General features: G+C 35.9%; 1 protein-coding gene across 2 annotated transcripts in view; it reads left to right on the forward strand.

Moving 5' to 3' along the window:
- LOC130875937 (leucine zipper protein 2-like) overlaps positions 1-20,355 on the forward strand; it is a 351,484-nt gene that overhangs the window by 294,645 nt on the left and 36,484 nt on the right. For both annotated transcript variants that reach the window (XM_057772254.1, XM_057772255.1), the window contains exon 8: positions 14,599-14,673. In XM_057772254.1, coding sequence (XP_057628237.1) covers positions 14,599-14,673 — 75 coding nt within the window. The remainder of the gene's footprint in view (positions 1-14,598; positions 14,674-20,355) is intronic.

A 20,355-nucleotide genomic window follows, 5' to 3' on the forward strand; every position in this document is an offset into this window, starting at 1 on the left:
ACAGCACAGAAGCTGAGGGGACAGGATCTGCTTGGTTTGCATGTGTTTAACTCACAATTTGCATATTTACTGGCCCATACAAAATTATTGGTTTATATTTAGAATCGACCTGAAGTGGTTGGAGTTATGCTTTCCATTGTCTCAGTAGGTTTTCCCATGTCTGTGAAGTTCTGTAAACACCTTCACAACCAAGGCATTAGCGCATCTGCTGTGTGATTTTCTTAATCCTGACAGTTTCACAATTAAGCTTAATAAACACATAAAGTTTCCATGAGAGTTCGTATTTACCTTTAACTGAATATAACAAATAATATTCAATAAACACATATCTGTGAATCAGTCTGAATGTTTTTTTTTATTTAAATTGGTCCAGCTTATCAATTTTCAATGGATGTATTTATTGGCAAGTGCCTTTAAAAACAAGTTTAAGGCTGATAATATGATGCCCCAATACTAGACAAAGTAGACTGATAAGAAAAATATCAACCCACTTAATAATAGATTATCCATGTTATTGTTATTATTTTTATGATATACTAAGAAACATGTATTCTGATCACTCTTTTTTTTTTTTTTTTTTTTTTTTTTTTTTTGGTTTTTCGAGACAGGGTTTCTCTGTGGTTTTGGAGCCTGTCCTGGAACTAGCTCTTGTAGACCAGGGTGGTCTCGAACTCACAGAGATCCACCTGCCTCTGCCTCCCGAGACACTGAGGATGTTCTTTCGGGAACTTACCAAGGCCAGCTGGACTGGGTCTGAAAAAGCATGGGATAATACCGGACTCACTGAACATAGCGGACATTGAGGACTGCTGAGAAGTCAAGAACAATGGCACTGGGTTTTGATCCTTCTGCACATACTGGCTTTGTGGGAGCCTAGGCTGTTTGGATGCTCACCTTAATAGACCTGGAATTAGGTGGGAGGTCCTTGGACACCCCACAGGGCAGGGAACCCTGACAGCTCTTAGGGCTGATGAGAGTGGAGGAGTTGATTGGGGGACGGGGAGGGATATGGGAGGCAGTGGCAGGGAAGAGACAGAAATCTTTAATAAATAAATAAATTAAAAAAGAAGAAAAAAATTAGTCTCACTTCTAGCCACATATTGTCCTTTTAATAATTTATTATAGATTATTCAGTATTTCTCTCTATGGCTTTCAAGTCAAATAAACATCAAATCTCAAAAAAAAATAATCACAGGGCCTGGTTTAAATCTTAAAAAAAAAAAAAGAAAAGAAAAGAAAAGAAAAGAAAACTGAGTGCTGGGATTAAAGGCGTGCGCCACCACCGCCCGGCTTCTGATCACTTTTAGAATACTGTTAGAATACTGATTCTAATCTACAGTAAGATATTCTAAGTCACATTTTAATGTTAAAGGGATGTATTTGGACAGTCATTATTGGAATATTGATTCTTCCAATCCCTTAGCATGGGATGTCTTTTCATCTTCTGGTTTTTTATTCAGTTTCTTCATTGGGTGACAACATTTATGTGGTAGAGGTCTTTCATTCCATCAGTGAGGTTTACTTCCACTTTATTTATTCAATGCCTATTGTGGACTGGAGAGATGGCTCACAGGCTAGAGATGGGTCAGTGGTTCAGAGCACTGCCTGTTCTTTCAAAGGTCCTGAGTTCAATTTCCAGCAACCACATTGTTGCTCACAGCCATCTGTAATGAGATCTGGTGCCCTCTTGAGGAAGAGACCTGGTCAGTCATCCTAATCAACTTAGACCATGAAACTCAATATGGTCAAGTTCAACAGAATCACCATACATAGGCTGTCCATTGCCAGAGCATATATTTCAATTTTGTTTTCCATTTTATTGTGACTGGGATTGTTTCCCTGATTTCTTCTTCAGTCTGCCATTTTATGTAGGAAGCCTACTGATTTTTAGGGGTTAACTTTGCATCTTGTTATTTTGTAGGAATATAACTATGTAAGTTTTTAATGGAGTCTTTGGGGATTCTTATGTAAATAAGGTGATTCACATATCACCTGAAAACAGGAATGCCTTTATTAATTTCCTAACCTTTTTAAAATTTAATTAATTAATTAATTATTAATTAATTTCCCAACCTTTTTATTTCCTTCTTTGTCTTATTACTCTATGCCCTCAGACACAGTGTTGAATGGAGAGAGTGGATACCATCGCCTTGTTCTTGCTCTTGATAGGGATCTGAGTTTGTCTCCGTTTAGCATGGTATTGGAGATAAGCATGCCATATGTGCCTTTATTAGCTTGAGGTATGGTTTTCCTGCCCCTGATGAGATGATCCTGTGGTACCTGTTTTTGAGTCTGTGCTATGCCAAGGATAGCATACTGATTTACATTCATTGAACCTTCCCTGTGCTTCTGGAGTCAAACCAGCTCGGGTGTGGTAATGGTCTTTCTGAAAACAGCTTGATTCAGTTTTCTAGCATGATTTTGAGAACATTTGTCTCTCTGTTTATCAGGGAGATCCATCTGAAATTTTCATTTTATTTTCTTTGTGTTACCTGGATTTAAAATCAAGATAAGACTTCATAAAAAGAGTTTGGGTACCATGTCCTTTTCTGCTTTGTAGATTAATCTGAGTAGTATAAGTGTTAATTTTTCCTTAACGTTATGATGAAATTCTGTGATGACTATCTGGTCCTTCTGTGATGACTATCTGGCTTCATTTTGACGGGGAAACTTAACTTTTTGCTTGTTATGGATATATTTGTATCACATTGAGACTATTTTGATTTGTTATGGGCATCTCATAACTTGTACCCTTCTCTTAAGTTTTTCAATTTATGGGATACAGATTTTTCTAAAGATTTCTTTATGATTTTCTGAATTTTATTGATACCTGTTATAATATTTGCCTTTTTACTTCTAATTTTATTATTTAATGTCTTCTCTCTCATGGATAACTTGCTTCTGCATTTCTCAGTATTGCTATTGCTTATCTTTTCAAAGAACCAACTCTTCATTATACTGGTTCACTGTATTTTTTGTTTGTTTTTATTCATTAATTTGAGCACCAATTTTCATCATTTCTTCCTATGTATTATTTAGGGTTTAGTTTTCTCTTGGCTTTAAAATCCTGCAAGTGCATCTGCATTATTAACCTGAGAATTCTCAAATTTTTAATAGATTTCAAGAGACTGACATTCATTTTTTAGATGTCTATGTGAGTGATCAGTGAACAGACAATGCTAGCTAGCTATTTTCCTCACTACTGTAAAACACCTAAAGAAATAAGCTTGAAGAAAGGAAAGGTTTATCTGTAAACAGAAGGCAGAGAAACTAATGTTTACTCCTCACACCCTAATTTATCTTTTACATGCGATCTGGGACCCCAGCCTATGGGATTGCACTGCCAACATTAATATCCTTTCTGGAAATATATCCCCAAACACACACACAGCCACCTCCAGAGGTGTGTTTCCTAAGTGATTCTGATTCCTACCAAGATGTCAGTTGAGATTAACTGTCACTCATTGTCTTCATAGTGTGGCGGTCATACCTTCAAGCAGCTGTGATAGACAACATCCAATATCCAGCATTATTTTTGTTCATACTCTAAATGACAGGAGGAGAAGAATATGATACTGAGAATTCCTCATGGGAAATGAAGTCATAGGTTTCTTCAAACAACTGGCATTTGAGAAAATGACTTAACACTCTGAGAACTGAGAAGTGAGGGATTTGCAATATGAGCTTTATAATCTTCATTTTCTAAAACTTAAATCCAGTTATTTCCTTTACCTACTATCAATAATTGACACCATTTTGTTGTTTTCTTTTGTTTAGTTTTCACAGATAGCCATGAGGCAAAAAAAAAAAAAAAAAAACTATAGCAGTCCTCCAAGCTCTAAATGTCCTTATATTTAACAATTTCATACTATTGAATTCCATTCACCAATTAGTATTTAATGCATATAAAATCAGTGGTTCTTGAGAAAATTATGTTATATACAAGTACAAAAAGGGTGGCATTGTCATGACAGGAAAACCTCCACTCCACACCCTCTGCATCCTCATATTCTATGGCCCCCATCCCATGGTTAGTATAGCTTCTGTAAGCAAATCAACCACATTTTGTTTCTATTGGTTTCACTTTGAGACAGCCATGAAGGAGTTCAAACCAAAGCAAACTCTGTGGTTTGTTATTGTTGTGAGTTTTTCTCTACTAACAACCATAAAATAAATTTTCAAGGAAAATGTATATATCAAGAAGAGTAGGAATCTGACTTACTGGTGTGTGGACAGGGGCATTGGTATGTGTTGTTGCTCTCAGAAAATTAATTTACTAAGTAGGAATTTTGAAAAAGTGTTTAGGAAATGCATCCAGAAGAGCTGCTGCTCTGTGCAGGACTCAAACAATAAACTAAACCCATTCTCCTGATGGCAGAAAAATATGAATAAATAGAGATGATATTGACATTCAGCAAATGATTCTCATATAAGAAATAAAGTACCTTTAAAAAATAACCCAATTGTGTAAATGTACTACATTGTCCTTATCCATTCTTCAAAAGAGAAAAAAATAACAACAGCTTGAATTCTGCAGGAAAATGGATGGAGCTAGAAAACATCATTTTGAGTGAGGTAACCCAGACCCAGAAAGACAATTATCATATGTATTCACTCATAAGTGGATTTTAAACATAAAGCAAAGAAAACCAGCCTACAAATCACAATCCCAAAGAACTTAGACAACAATGAGGACCCTAAGAGAGACGTACATAGATCTAATCTACATGGGTAGTAGAAAGACAAGATCTCCTGAGTAAATTGGGAGTATGGGGACCTTGAGGGAGAGTTGAAGGGGAGGGGAGAGGCAGAGGGGGGAGCAAAGAAAATGTAGAGCTGAATAAAAATCAATAAAAAATAAAAAAGAGGAAAGAGGATGCTTTGTCTAATTTTTGATTAAAGAAAAAACTTTTGAAAAATAACCCAATTGACTTAGTCCTGAAATCAATAAAACACTGTGGGTTGTGTCTCCTATGCTACTATGCTAGTCATTAATGTGCACAAGCCATCAATCCTTGTAACCATTACCCTGGACAGAGCTATTGCTTTTTCAGGACATTTATGTATAAGTACATGTTGAGTGTTTGTCAGTCTTGTGATTTAGTACCAACGAAGGTTTAACTGAGTTGTGAGAAAGTGAGAGACACATTTCATAGCTCAGCATGTGACTTGGCATCATGTTTGCTCACCTGCTCTCCCATTGATGAAATGTTTACTAAACATGCCCTGGGTACGCAACAGTATACTGAAAATTATTGACTTAGTAATCAACAAAACAAATGCAAGATCCAGTTGTCAATAATACTCCTTTGTGATGGAGTCAGGCAAAAATATATCAAGTCTAGAAACAGATAAATGACAACTGCAGCCAATGGGGCAGCATTAAACCAGTCTGTATTGTGGTAGCCATGGAAATTGTTCAAATGGTGGAGCACTTTCATATTTGTTGGTAAATAATCTTCAATTTACTTATTTCCACTCATCCTATGGAACACTTTGTATCTTCTTGGCTCTTAGTTGTCACTTGCCAATTAAATGGCAATCTCTTTTATCCCATTGGCTTGGTTGCAGTGCCTTGATAATTTGGAAGTATCTATTTGGAGCAGGTAGGTGACATTCACTTGTCCTCTATCTCGAGCCTGGATGGAGTGCTGCTTACTCTTCCATGGAATTTATAAGAGTGGGGTAGGATTATTAGAAGGCTGCTGTGGAAATACTTCTTATGTATTACATGAAATTACTGAACTTTTCCCATTACACTTCCCCTCTGCCTTTGGGTACAGATATAAGCTATGATGTTATTTGGCAATAGTTTAGAGTTTGATTCACAATGACAGTAAGACCCACTGCTTGTGCTGTCTGTCATGTGGCTCCTTTGGTCCAATGCCATGAGAGACGGCAAATGGGAGTTGCCAACATCATACTAATCTTTCTCAGGCTCAAAATGTGAGCTCTAAACTGTCCAAATTTAATTGGGCTCATTGTCTTTCTCCTGGATGAATCTATGGGATTCAGCAAGTGTGTGGCAAGCCAGCTTCTGAGTGAGCTTTCACCAGGATGCTAATTATAAACTGTCTGACTGTTAAAAAGCCCTGTCTGTTAGAAAACCCTTAGATCTTTCCTGCACCCAGGACAATGTTTTATATATATATTTAGATCATGTCTGTTCTTTAGCAAATCATTTTATACTTTGAATTATAATAGTATGAGAAATAGTAAGAAAAATATAAAACATTGCCTTGAAGAATATTATAAGAATACTAAGATTATATTTATAGAGTATATCTATAAGGATTAACTTTTTAAAAATAACTTTAAATTTCCAAGTGTGTGTGTTCATGTGTGTAGGTTTGAGTAGAGACCCCCAAAGTCCAGAAGATGCTGTGAGATCTACTGTCGATGGAGTTTTAGTTGGTTGTATGCCACTTAATGTGAGTGTTAAGAACCAAGTTGAAACGTCTACAAGAGCAGTATTTGCTCTTAACTCCAGCCCCAGAACTACTTTTTCATCTGTGAATAGGAGATATAGAAGCTAACCAGTCATGGATGAATGCAAGGTGTTTCACATAATTTGACACAGAAGGACAGATTCACATGCCCTTTTCATTTTATGTACCTTCAGGTACATAAATGTTTGCTTCATTCAATGAACTATAAGGTAGGCAAAAAGATTAAGAACGCACCTAAGTTCAAACATTCTTTTCTTTCTAGCATAGCAAACCACTGCAATTACACTAGTAAAGAATGAGTTCTGGTGCTCAAATTGATCACCAGTCTAATTATATAGTCTCAATATGTAAATGACAAACTGATAGTTTCAGTGATGAACGCAGAACTATTGAGGAAGTGCTTAAACATTGTTACATAAATATGAGCCTTTTGCATCACAGCGCTTGAGACTCTGCTCAGGAAATGGTCCCCAGGTAGAAGACAGATGCACTTCGAGGGTGTTCCATGTTTCTAGTATCAATAGCTGGTCACACACAGCTGATTCACAGCTCTTTGTGGGAGAAAGACTATTCTAGTACTGCTTACTCTGCAGAAGAATAAGATCTGAACAATTTTTCAGTAACATAAATGAACAATGTATACTTTGAGTATAAGGTTTTTAATTTAAGGAAACTGTTTTATTCCTGTTAACTTAAAATGTAAGAGCCGATTAAAGGCTTTGTTTGAATACAATGATTTCTAAGTCTCTGGTGAACCCACGCTAAATTAGGTATTCATTTCTGTTTTGCTTTCTTCCATGAAAATAATAGTCTCATGCTGTTACCTTTTGTTCAAGAAGCAGTGAATATTTAAACTTTTTAAACTTAAACATAAATATATTCATACTGCACTACAGAGAGGAAAAATATACTTTATCTTTATTTTGTAGAGGTAAAAAGAGAGAGAGGAAAAAAAAGAAAGAGCGAAGGAGAGAGAGAGAGAGTAGACCTTTATTGTAGTAATGGCCAGCACCTACATATGAGTACTTATCTACCAACAGTTCTTCAGCAGTACATACCCACCAGCATGTACCCATTAGAACCTATGCACTCACAAGAAACTATCTACAAATGCTTATCCACTCTTACCTGTCCACCAGCATCTATTCTTCAGTGTGCAACACCTCTGCCATTTCATCTGTAACTATCTACTACTACTTATGCATGAGCACCTGTCCACCAACACTTATCTACTCATGCCTGTCTAGCTGGAGCTACGCCTGAGTATTTATCTATGCGTATCTGTTCACCAGTATTAATCCATCAGCACCTATTATCATCATCTGCCTACTGATTATGTATATCCTTCAACATCTACTTGTCCATACACATTTACCACTCTCTATTTAACTTTTCCTATCTCCATGTGTCTACCCAACAGATCTATTGACTTCTACTCACCCACCAGGACATATCCTACCTTTTAACTAAATACTTTAGTATAATCACAATATTTGGTCAGAGGGCTGAGGTTGAGTGATTCTTTTAAGAAATCACATCCCAAAGCAATTATGATGGCTCTTTATTGTAATATCAACGTTTAGGAAGCAGAGACAAGAAGGTTGTCATAGATTAGAGGCTATCCTGGACTACATAGTGAGTTTTGAGGCATAGACTGAGATCCTCTCTGATAGAACAAAATAGATAATTTATTATATCCTCATAATTAGAATTGAACTTTTATATCTCATAAGAAATAAATTATTATAAAGCAGACTTTGTTCCTGAGGTCTGTCTGGGAGTTCATAAATTTCAGGACCTTAAAGATATTTTACTTAAGTATAGTAACTGATCACATGCTATTCACTTTTGCATGAGGAAAAGAGATTAAATTCACAAAAATGTGAAGTCAAAATTTGTACGTGTAAACATACTTCTTGAAGGAAAGTCTACTTGGATTTTATAAACTGATCTGTTAAAATTCCTTTAATAGCTCTTTAATAGCAATGCTGCGGTATCTCTGTGTGATTTGAGAACTCATTTTGGTTTCATACATGTATTGGCTAAATCTCTCAGACATGTTCCCAAGTTATTAATGTTGAAAAGAGCAGACAGTGTATTGAATAATCCAATCATCTCAGTTAAGAGTGACAATAAAATGTCCTTCTGTTAGAGCAGGGTTAAACAGAAGAATGACATTTGTGATTTTGCTTGCTATATAACTGTCGGGTAAATGTGACTTAGAAATAAAGGTAACGAAGCGATGCAGTGTGGTGTGCTGTGTGTCCATAGAATGATCAACAATGCTACTTTAAGACTAACGAGCAAGGAATGTGTTCTTATATGCTAATGGGTGAAGATAATTTGCATAAAACACAATAGTGTGTTTTCATCAATCTATTCAGTTTCTAATTGGCAATTAAGAGTATCTCTTGGGGCTGGAGCAATAGTTCAGCAGTTAAAGCTTTTGTTCCTCTTCCAGAAGACACAGACTCAGTGTCTGAGTCTGATCCAGTCTAGATTTGTTGGCTCAAAGCTGCCTGTAGTTTCAGTTGCAGGGTGTCTGCTACCCTCTTCTGGCTTCTTTGGGCCATGCTGAACAAACTCAAGCTGGCACATGCACATACACGTAAATAAACAGCCAAAAATTTATTTAAAAAATCTTAAAACCATATCTCTCACGGGCTTATAATTCTCCATCTAAGAAAAGAAAAGTGTAATCATACAATATTCTCCCAGTCATCTGTTCTTTCTTGAAACATTTTAAATTAGCATATCTGTAAATTTTGAGGATGTACCATTGAATATATGCACTCTATTTAGTCAGGAAATCTATGCATGAAAATCTTCAGTGATTATAAGTACAGCTGTATGTCAGGATGCACATAATTAAAATTCTAAATCTTGTTGTATTCAAACTCTACAACTGTGTGATGGTAAGCAAGGTATTCATTAATCTCTCTCATCTTTTCTCATTTTTAAAAGAGAGAACTAACATTATATTCTGTTTTTCTGTAAATTAATTTATGTTCTACTATCAATATAAAGGACTAAAGTTCAGAGAAAAGTGGTGTTAACTTATAAATCAGATTATAAAATTAATACCATTAGCTTTATTTTAGTTAATCTTTTTCAGAATGTGGTAAGAGAGTTGCTGTTGTTCATGCCCTAAGAAGAAAATTCAGTCTTAGGATCTCTTCACTGTTCCTGTGTTGTTGTGTAGGAAACCACATATATACACATACACATATACACAAACACACCCAAAACATATGCACATATACAGAGACATACAAAACACAAGCACACACAAAACATATGCACATATACAGAGACACACGCACAAAACACAAACAGATACATGCTTATGTACACACTCATGATGTTCAAACTCACACAATATATATTCTAAATTTTATCTTTAGTTTAAGATTAAATACAGACTTAGATTTCATTTTCTTGGCTTCAAAAAACAAACCAACAAAAACGATTTCCTGTGTAGGATTAGAACATTAATTAAAAGTTTACTCTAGCATTTATTACTTGGTTACTTCTCAATGTTTTGTGTCTCTTTCATTAATGAGGATCTTGGTACCAGAAACTGGCTACCAGAATTACTGAAACAAATTTCACAGCATAGACCAGACAAAAGGATGGAAGTGATGCCCCCTTTATCAGTGATGCCTCTTTCTGATTTGCCCCCCAAATCTGACTTTACGTACTACACACACTAGACATATCACAGCACAGGTTACCCTAAACCTAACATGCCTAATGTGTGTTTAGGACTTTATAGTCTTCAATGTTAAAATTATTATTCACTACAAAGAGAGTAAATCACAAAATACATAAATCATTTTGCATTGTGCACACTTCAGAGCAGCCTTTTAGAGAAGACTGTTACCTGGAGGACAGAATAGAAGTAATCCTACCAACAAGATTTTCAGAAGTGTAGATTTATATATTGTTGTGTGATGGATTAATCCCTCACAGACTTAGTCATGTGCAAATGCTTTATAGAACAGTTCCGTGAACATTCAGATAAGATGTGTCCATTTGTGCACAGCTGAACCTTAATGCTCTCAGCAGGAAAAATCACAGCTTATGCATGGAACACCAAACTGCTCTTCTCCTTTACTGTGTAGCTGATGTGAAGGGGAATTCTTAAAACAAAACTAACAACAACAACAACAAAGAAATATAGCATAAGAATTCTAGGGTAAAGGTCTTGTTCTCAGGGATGCTATCAGCTGGAACTTCAGAGTTCAGGGAAAACTGGAAGGGACAGTTTTAGAAAGTGAATTAAGAAATGATACCAACTTCAGCACCCAAACCATTGCTTCCTTATCTTTCTTTATTTGAGCTCAAACAGGATAACAGTGTTTTTACATCCTGTGTAATTCTTTTCTCTCACTTCTCCAACTCCTTCCTTGCCCCCATCCTGTTTTCACGACTACTACGGTTATCACACACACACACACACACACACACACAGTTAGTTTTGCACTTATTTGCAAGTATTTAGAGCTGACTATATAGGATTAAGGCCTCATCCAGGAAATGAGATCTTTCTCCGACCATCAGTTTTGCAGTTCCTAGAGAAGTGTGCCCTTGAGAAAATGGACGGTTTGGTTATGCTGCTGTCTAGTGACTTTCTCAGGCACACTGAGATGTCTTCCCTCTATCAGTTGTTGCTAACACTCAACTCTGGTTTATCTATTTAAATTTCGTAAGGCAGCTTTGATTGTGCATGATTTTTTCTTCTGTTTTTCTTCTCTCTTCTTTGTTTCAAACTTGGAAAAAATTAATTGTGTCCTAAGTATTAGCAAGTGACTGTATGAGAATGAAAACTCCTCAGTTCAATACTGGGTTTTCTGAAATGGTGTCATATTTTAATTTTTAATGCATTATGTTTTCACAAGTAAACTTTATAAAGTTAACTTTATTAACCAGTTTACTCTCTGGATCAGCGCCCTAACTATCATAAGTCTTCTTGTGTGGTAGCTATTGTCGGAACTTTCTTGTATATAGTATAGACACAGTGTGTGAATTGACTTAATAACTGCTCTTTTAAAAACAAGGACAACATATCAGTACTCTCTTTGTAAGCTTCCCACTTATGAAGCTTGCTCATACTCAGAAAGATCTCAGGAATAATAAAAGAAGGAAAGAAAGAAAGAGAGAGAGAGAGAGAGAGAGAGGGAGAGAGGGAGAGAGAGAGAGAGAGAGAGAGAGAGAGAGAGAGAGAGAGAAAGACAAGAAGAGAAAAAGAAAACCTTGAGGTGGCTAACAGTAATAGTTTCAGAACCATATGTTCTATTTTATTGGAATTCATTTTTCTTGTCCGGAAATGAGCATACTAGAATACCTTGACTCCTCCTCATGATGTAAAAATGGAAGTCAACAAAGTACCTTCCTGATTAAGTATCAGTATGTTATTTTGTGTTGCTTTTATTTCTTCAATTATTTTACAGATATTTTTATTGTATATAGAAAAAAACTTGAGCTTATAGGGATTAAATACGTTGCTCAATGTACTAAAACTAATCATCAGACCCTTTTCCCCATGTTCACTGATCAAGAATTTGCCTTCCTCCAATTCAGATCTGTTGTCCCTGTGTCGTGTGGATGACAAGGCTGGACAATGATCTACAAATGCTGACATTTCCTCTCAGATGGAGCTGAGCTAGAGTTAACCCATTCATTGAACATAATAACACTTACTCAGATGACTGGAGGACATCACATTCAAATGCAGTCCTGCAAACCTGCAAGTCGCGCATTTCTGTTTCCTATCACTCTAAAAGTACATAACTGTGTGACAGATACAGATAAAGCACCACTACATCTGTCCCTCCTACTCTCCTATTATTTTCCTGTTCTTGATTGATGTGGGTTTTATGTTAACAGATTTGTTTTTGTTTTTTGATTCGAAGTCTTAAGCTTTTAGTTTATGATTTGCTTCTTCCACAGTTAGGTTTCTGCTCATCAGAAGAGTTGTTTTGATAATTCTCATTTATAACAATAGGCTGTACTGAGACACCACCTACACCCTAAGGTAGAAAGTACCTTGGATAGATTACAAGCACACATAGGTTGGAAAAAAGCCAGTGATATTGGCTGGGTACATGTGTAGCTCTATTTCCACTGGCCTGTTTTTGCTCAGTTTTTATCTCAGTTTGGATTCTCCGTGAGGGCATAACGAGAGGCACTCCACCCCAATGCTTACTTTGCCATGTCTCTCTCAAGTGCTTTTCTGTATTTCAATGACCACGGAAGGAGTTATAACTGCAAGATCTCATCAGAATCAATAATATAAACACTCTCTTGATAGGAAGAACCATAAGACACAGAGACAAAGCATGAATGACTTTCTCAATTTTTTTAAAAGATTTTAATTGTTTTCTTAAACTTTATGTGTGTGTGTATATATCTGTACATGAGTATATGCAAGTAAATGTGGGTTCCCATGTATGCAAGAAACAAGTATTGGGTCCCCTGGAGCTAGAAGTATAGGATGTTGTGAAGAGCCTCACACGGGTGAAGGGAACTGAACTTTGGTCCTATGAAAGAATAGTAAGTCTTCACCACCAAGCTGTTTCTGCAGTCCAGAGACTTAAGCCATGAAAGCAAGAGATTAATGCAGATTTCTGCATTCCCTATTTCTCTTTTAACCTCATTTTCTTACTAACAGCTATCACTAAGTCATAATATACATGTGCAGATAGGGAAGCATTTTGTCTTTGACTATTTTTTCTTCATTATGTAATCAGTACACACAATCCATTTTCATGATTGTTACAAAGTTACTGTTGTTTATATTAAGACATGATTGAATTATTCCTGATAAAGAATAAGAAGACAGCATTATTAATACCAACTGAAATAAATACATTAAATTTTTCTTGCTATTAATATAAACCAACATAAACTGGAAGGAATATGTTCAGAGAATTATAAACTGAAATCATGTAACTATTATGTGTTTATTGGTAATGAACTTCTCCAAGCATCGTGTTCCTCATTAAGTAATGGTTTATGACAGAAACCTGTTGTCACCTTCTGCTTGAAGCGTCAACTATTTTGACCAAGATCGTATAGCTAAGACAAGATTAGAATATGCATTTTTCTTTTTTCTTTTTATTAAAAATAGATTATCCCCTCTTCTCTGCTCCCTGTCACCACCTCTTCTCTCTCCCAGATCCATTCCGCCTTCTCTTCTTTTTCCCTTCAGAAAAGATCAGGCTTCCAAGAGAAAACAACCAAACACAACAAAACAAGATACAATAAACAAAGGCAAAAGCCCTCATATCCAGGCTGGACAAGGCAACCCAAAAAGAAGGAAACAGTTCCAAGATCAGGCAAAGGACTCAGAAACACACACAATCCTACTCCCACTCCCCAGTCCTCTATGTTATGACTGTTAGCTTGATGTTTTTGCAGAAAATACATCTTTCAAATATGAAGTCACTGTTACTTTCCCTGAAGAGCCCTGTTATGACATTTGAAGAAATAAAGAGGCTTGCTATGTTACATGGGGTAAAAGATCAAGTGTTGCTTACTTTAATCTCATTGGAATAGCACAACAAAATTTTGCAGACTAGGCAGCTCGTGTAAACCATGTCCACGAAGCCCTCAAGGGTAGACTACTGTTTTCAGGTTCTCCTTGATTCGGTGTTTAGGAAATACATTTCCTGTCCTGGTGATTTGGTGATGGTACCTTCAAACTGAGTGTTTGATATTTATAATTATAAAGAGAGAGAGAGAGAGAGAGAGAGAGAGAGAGAGAGAGAGAGAGCACTTTAAGCCTTATTATAGCCTCAATTATTCTATCACCAAGTGAAAAGTGAAAACTCAAATGAACAGTCAGACATCAACACAGGAAGTTGTGGAGATAGAATTCAGTCCCCCGAGGACTAGAAGCATCTCTGCTAAGAGGACTAACAAATACAACAAAGATTGAGTTAGGCTTTACAAGGTGTTTCGACCCGTGAGACCTTAGTCTACCTTCATTCAGATCATACTGTTCTCTGCACACATATCAAATGGCTCTGTAACTTTGTGCTTTTCATCTGAATTTTAAATTCAACTATACATCCTTTTTCCGTGAAGAACATATATGTTGAGTATAGTGTTTTCTCAAACGTGCTGCCTTCCTTCTCTGTTACAGGCCCAACAGCTCACCGAACTGGAAAAGAAGTTAGCTGTTGCCAAAAATGAGCTTGAAAAAGCAGCTCTTGACAGGGTAAGTCGCCATCCAGGAGCCATCATGTGTGTGCTTGCTGCTGCCTGCGGTCATCCAGAGCAATTCTAGACTCTGCACAAAAGCTGGTCATTGAACTCCTGAATGTGTAATGGCTTCCTTGTTCTCATTTTTTCTGCCACATTCAATTGAGTGAACTCTGTGGGTTTGTTATTCAGTTTTTTGTTTATCTTACTGGCACATTTATTCCATAACACTGTGGGTAGATGTGCTTAATGTGGAAACCATGCTGTTCTCTGATAACTTTGGAAGAAACAAAGAAAATGGAAGTAACCATGAGTTGTAAAAAAATGTATCTTAAATGCCTGTCCCTTGGCACTCGTCCTCATGTTCGAGAGCTTGGAAATTGGCACAAGGATATTACATGTGTCAATAATCAAAAATATAGGACTTCATATATATATATATATTGTATAGTCATACTTTGGAATACATTTTCAAACACAAAAATTACAAATAAAATACATTTTGTCTATAAGTAATAACTGTTCAAACAAATGAAAAACTATTTAAAGTATTTATGGAGGTAGAATAAGTGAAAGAACAAATATTAAAATTAAGTATTTAACTGTTTTCTGAGAAATATAGTGTAGATGACTGTGAAGAACACTTGCATGTATGTGTTTCACCCTCCACTCATTGAATGAATGCAATGTAATAGTCTGTGCTAGTACTGAATAATACATAAATATGGCATGTATGTTAAGCATGTAATATATATGTAGACATTGGGTACATGCTGCCTCCGTATTTATTTGTATTACAAATATTTGTCTATCTCTCTGTAATTTATGCACCATACAGATGTGTTAAGTAGTTATGAAGACATCTTTCCATATTCAATTCAGACTGCTGCTAACCTTGTTCATATTTTTTCTATATATCCTTGTAATTCTCAAAGTCATCTTGGCTAAACCTAAAGTGTTGTGCCTTTCTACAATTAGTAATAATTTTATGGATAATATTGAACAGGGACACCAGTGCATTTGTGAACTTTACTTTTTCAATAATTCCTTATATGCACTCAGAGAATCTGGAAAAAAAAAAAAAGAGGCTGCCCCTTAATTACCAGAATTGAACTGTGGGCATTTCACTGTGGAACAGGTAGGAGAGAGACCATGTAGGATTGGTTCCCTGAAGATCTTCAGGTTTCACATTTTAGGAAACCCTATACTGTATGGATTCTTTGATACTGTGCCATACATTTTGCACTATATGGTAAGTTTAAGACCAGGCTAAATTTTGCTGCTTAGGATGTGACTATGTCTCTCATAAGCATATATCTTTGCTCTGTTATGATCCAAACATCTTCACAGCTGACAGAGTATGTAGACTGTGTCATAACAGAGAAATTATAAAGAATGTATCCTGAATGTTAATGGTGTTCCTTTGTAAGATTTGGAGGCCTGAGACAAACTAAATATTCAGAGAAGTAAGTAGATATCTCACCAACCTTAGTCCTTTGGAATTACCATTTATTAATTTATCCAAGTTATTAACATTTAATAGTTAAGGGCAGCCAGACTTCTATTCTTTGGGGTAGATCAGGCATAATTTATTTTACCAAAAATTCGTTTTATAAAAAATTTAATTTCAAGGTTTTTCCAGGGATATTCACCTCATCTCTTCCAACTCCTGCTCTGTCACTTTTTACAAAGGACATGGGATTTTTGTAGATTTAGTGGAATTAGAAAACCAAGAGGAAGATACAATCTTAAGTTTTCCTAGCTCACATTAAAAAAATTATTCTGTGTTTGCTGCCACTGTCTCTAAAAAATGTATTAAATCCTAAGAAGACATTGAGTCTTCAAGGTCCTGAGGCAATCTCTCAACTTCTAAGACTATCATTTCTGGCCATTGAATTGTTCTTTCTAAAATATTCTTTCTGGTTTGACATGATATAATTACTTAACTGATAATGGTTATTGGATTTTGAAATAGCTATTATGAGATGTTATTATGTTGGACACTACAGGAATAAAACAATGTATGAGACATGGTCTTTGTTCCGATATCAAATATAATGGACCAATCAGGAAATAATACTTTCTGGACCACAAGACAATAGAATAATAGAGAATTAATCTTGCATTGCAAGTATTTGTAGATAACACCAAATTCCAGAGTCACAGCGCACTCTGTTTTTTGGAAATGGCCCAGGGACAGAACTCGGGCTATCACAGAGTTGTTTCTTCACCTTTAGTGCCATGTGCTTGTTTCACTATCCATCTCTTTCATGTGCATCACTGTGCAGTGAGCCCATACCCTGACACAGCATGCTCTAGTCTGGGAGCTGTGGCTAGAGAGTCTCCAGGGACTCTGCTCCTATATTTAGGTGATGACTTTTGTTGATGGGCCATGTTCAAATCTCCCTGGTGCTACAATTCATAGCCATACCACTGAGAGCTGAGGGATGACTGAATTTTTATATATATAACTAGTCTGACAGCCTGGCATGTAGAAAATACCCCAAAAGCTTATCCGTTAGTATTATTAGTGAGTGAGATAAGATTGCTTTTCTATGATGAGCAGTTTGTCTTTAAACTTCATAATTCTGTCACCTCTTTTTTGGTACATAGAACTATAAAAAAACTTTTTACATTATTAGACATTGATTTTAACAAATATCAAGCAAGATGCATATGAAATTTACAAACTAGCTCTAAATTCAGGTGGAAAGGTTATCCCAATCTATAGTGGAAAAAAACTACAGTTTAAAGTAAATGTCGTTCACCTCTCTCTACTGCTTCTATATGAGACTTTTTTATACATCATGCATGTTCTCCTTTTAGATATATTTTGTCTCATGCTCAAATAACCTTAACTATCATGTAAATACTATGAGAACATCTTCACATCCCAACTTTGTTCTCAATGTTATTTCTAGCGAATGAAGTGTGAGTTTATTATACCAAAATAACCAAAAGAATCTTAAGATCTATGAATCAATTCTGAGCTTCCAGAAAGCTATTATTTATTGAGCTACAAATGGATTACACTGAAAAATGGGGGCATTTTAGCTACAGAATTTACCACTTCAAGCGTGGAGGGAAAAACAAATGGGAAAAATAGTTTGGAGATAGGAGGAAAAGGGTAAATCCAGAATTACCTGAAAAAAGATTAGTTCTTCAGATCCAGAGGAAAGCATGCTATACATGTTGTCTCATACATCAGTAAAGAATGTCTGGTTGTAGTGAACTTCAAAGTAAATAGTCGACTGAAGTTCCAGTATAGACATCCCTAGAAGTATAATGATGACAGACTTTGTCCCTGGGCCTGTGTGAATACAGCACTGGCAGCATCAGAAACAGGCTTGTTCAGTTGGAAGCATGATCTTGGGGTGGTAGGAAAACAATGGCACTGATTCTGGTGACAAATCTCACACCATGGTCCTTGGTAGTTATCTATCTAGGCTGGCAACAAAGAACTGTACTGAAGCGTATGACAGGAGGTCCTGGTGCAGATTACAGTCCCAAGAAAGAAACAGAGGAAGAAAGATGTTAAGAACAGCCTGAAGCAGAATACAAATGGCTCTCTACACCCCTTTAACGGTTAAAGACAGAGAGTTGATTAAATTAACCTGGAGATTTCCTGATGAGGACAGGGCCTCATGTGACACTGAATTTAAAGCAAAAGTCAATATATGTGCAATGTCTTTCACAATATGATAGAGCATTTAAAACCACCACTTCATGGCTAGTCATTAGTTTGAGCATCTGAGTTGAGTTATTGCTCTGACTTAGAGATTGATGTACCTAATCTGTTAGATGTATGGTGTGAACAGTACGAAAGAAAAAGAATCATGCAAACAGGAAACAATGTTGCTCTCTGTGGTTTCTCAGTATAGAAACCCTCCATTATATATTTTCACCTCCATATTTATATCCATCTCATACTGATAATTAGGTCAGTCCCATGCCAAAAAACACATAATCTTTAATATGCCCAACACTGTTCAAAAGCCCAAAGGCCAATAGTCATCTTTCATTTTAAGATTTATTTTTCTTTTAAATTATGAGTGTAGGTGTGGTGGGTCAGGGTATTTTATATATAAGCACAGTGTGACAGAAGACAGAATCGGATGTGCTGATGCTGGGAACCAAGCTCCAGTCCTGGACAGGAACAGTGTATACTCCTAACTGCTGAGCCATCTCTCCAACCTTAAAAAGATGCCATGGAAACCCCCTGTGTGGGGTACTCTTTTCAAATGGTTTCACACTGTTCTCCCTAGAACCTTCTGTGAGTGAGGGTTTAGCCTAAATGTCCCTTCCTATTGTCCTCACGTAGAGTGTGCAATCACAACTTAACTGTACCAATAATGTTATCAGCTATATGCAGTTTATTGGTATCTGTTCCTGTTGTAGTGTGAGTGGCAGGGCTGTGTCCTGGCATCTAGCTGTCTGCATGGCTAGCTTATGTCCCAAAATAATTATATGGAAACTGTATTTTTTTGAATATTGTTTGGCCCATTAGTTTTAGCCTTTTATTGGCTAGCTTTTATATATTGATTTAATCTATTTTTAATATTTTGTGTAGTATCATGAGCTGGCTTATCAGGAAAGATCTTAATTTGCGTTTGTTTGGAGTGGGAGAATCATGGCGACTCATTGACTTGGCTTTTTTTTTTTAGTATTTTGTTTTGTTTATTTTGTCTATCTTAATTTTATTCTATTAGAGGCCTAGGCAGTTTCTTTATTAATTAACCAATGAAAGCAACAGATTAATACAAGACCCACCTCCATCATTTTCCCTTTTTCTGTTTAAACAAAAAAGAAAGGCTTTTATTTTAATATAGTAAGATTACATATAGCAAAACAGTTATTAAGTAAGAATTATAGTTATAATATTTATATTTATTTTATCTTTTATCATAATTAAGGAAAATTATAATTATCATTAATCATTTTTTAATTCCATCAAAGACTCCAGAAGGATATAATATTACCTAAGTAAACAAGAAGTAAGAAAACTCTAGAAGTGACAGAGACATCTTGTTGCCTGGATAGTCATGTAAAGTTCTTTTGTACCGTTGGGGCATCCGTCTTTGGCCTTTAGGCCCATAGTATCCAGCAGACTCTTCCATGAAGTAGAAAATTTCAAAGACAGTTCAGTCATTTTTTATTTTCTGTTGTGTCCTGCAGAATGTCTCGCAGACTCTTTTATGAGTCAGGAACCCCGAAAGACCATCTCATCTTTAGGCAAGTTTAGTAGTCCTCTCTCTGAGGGTTTTCTGTGTCCAGTTTATGCAATAGTCCAGGCAAGAGCAGTTTCTTGCCCAAATGGCTATCAAATTCCTTAAGGAGCCTCTTTGATGTCCATCTTTCTCTTGAAGTAGATTGGTGCTGCCAGGAGCAGAGTGTCTCATTGTCATGAAAAGCCCTAAGTTATTAAAACATTAAATGCCATATTTTGTAGTCTTTGAAAGATATGAAAAATGTTTATCTAACTGAAATATATCTATGCACATCTAGAAAATCTAATTAACATGACTAAAAGCTTGACAATTATCGATGATTATCCATTAACAACCTATATATATTATATTTTTAAATGAACTATATAATCATAATACCTTAATTAAGATTAGAAAAATGCATATACATATAACAAAATTGACCTTCAAATCCACATCAATGCAAACTATTCATATCTATATCATATCCC

Source organism: Chionomys nivalis, chromosome 6, assembly GCF_950005125.1.
Source record: "Chionomys nivalis chromosome 6, mChiNiv1.1, whole genome shotgun sequence".
Lineage (NCBI taxonomy): Eukaryota > Metazoa > Chordata > Mammalia > Rodentia > Cricetidae > Chionomys > Chionomys nivalis.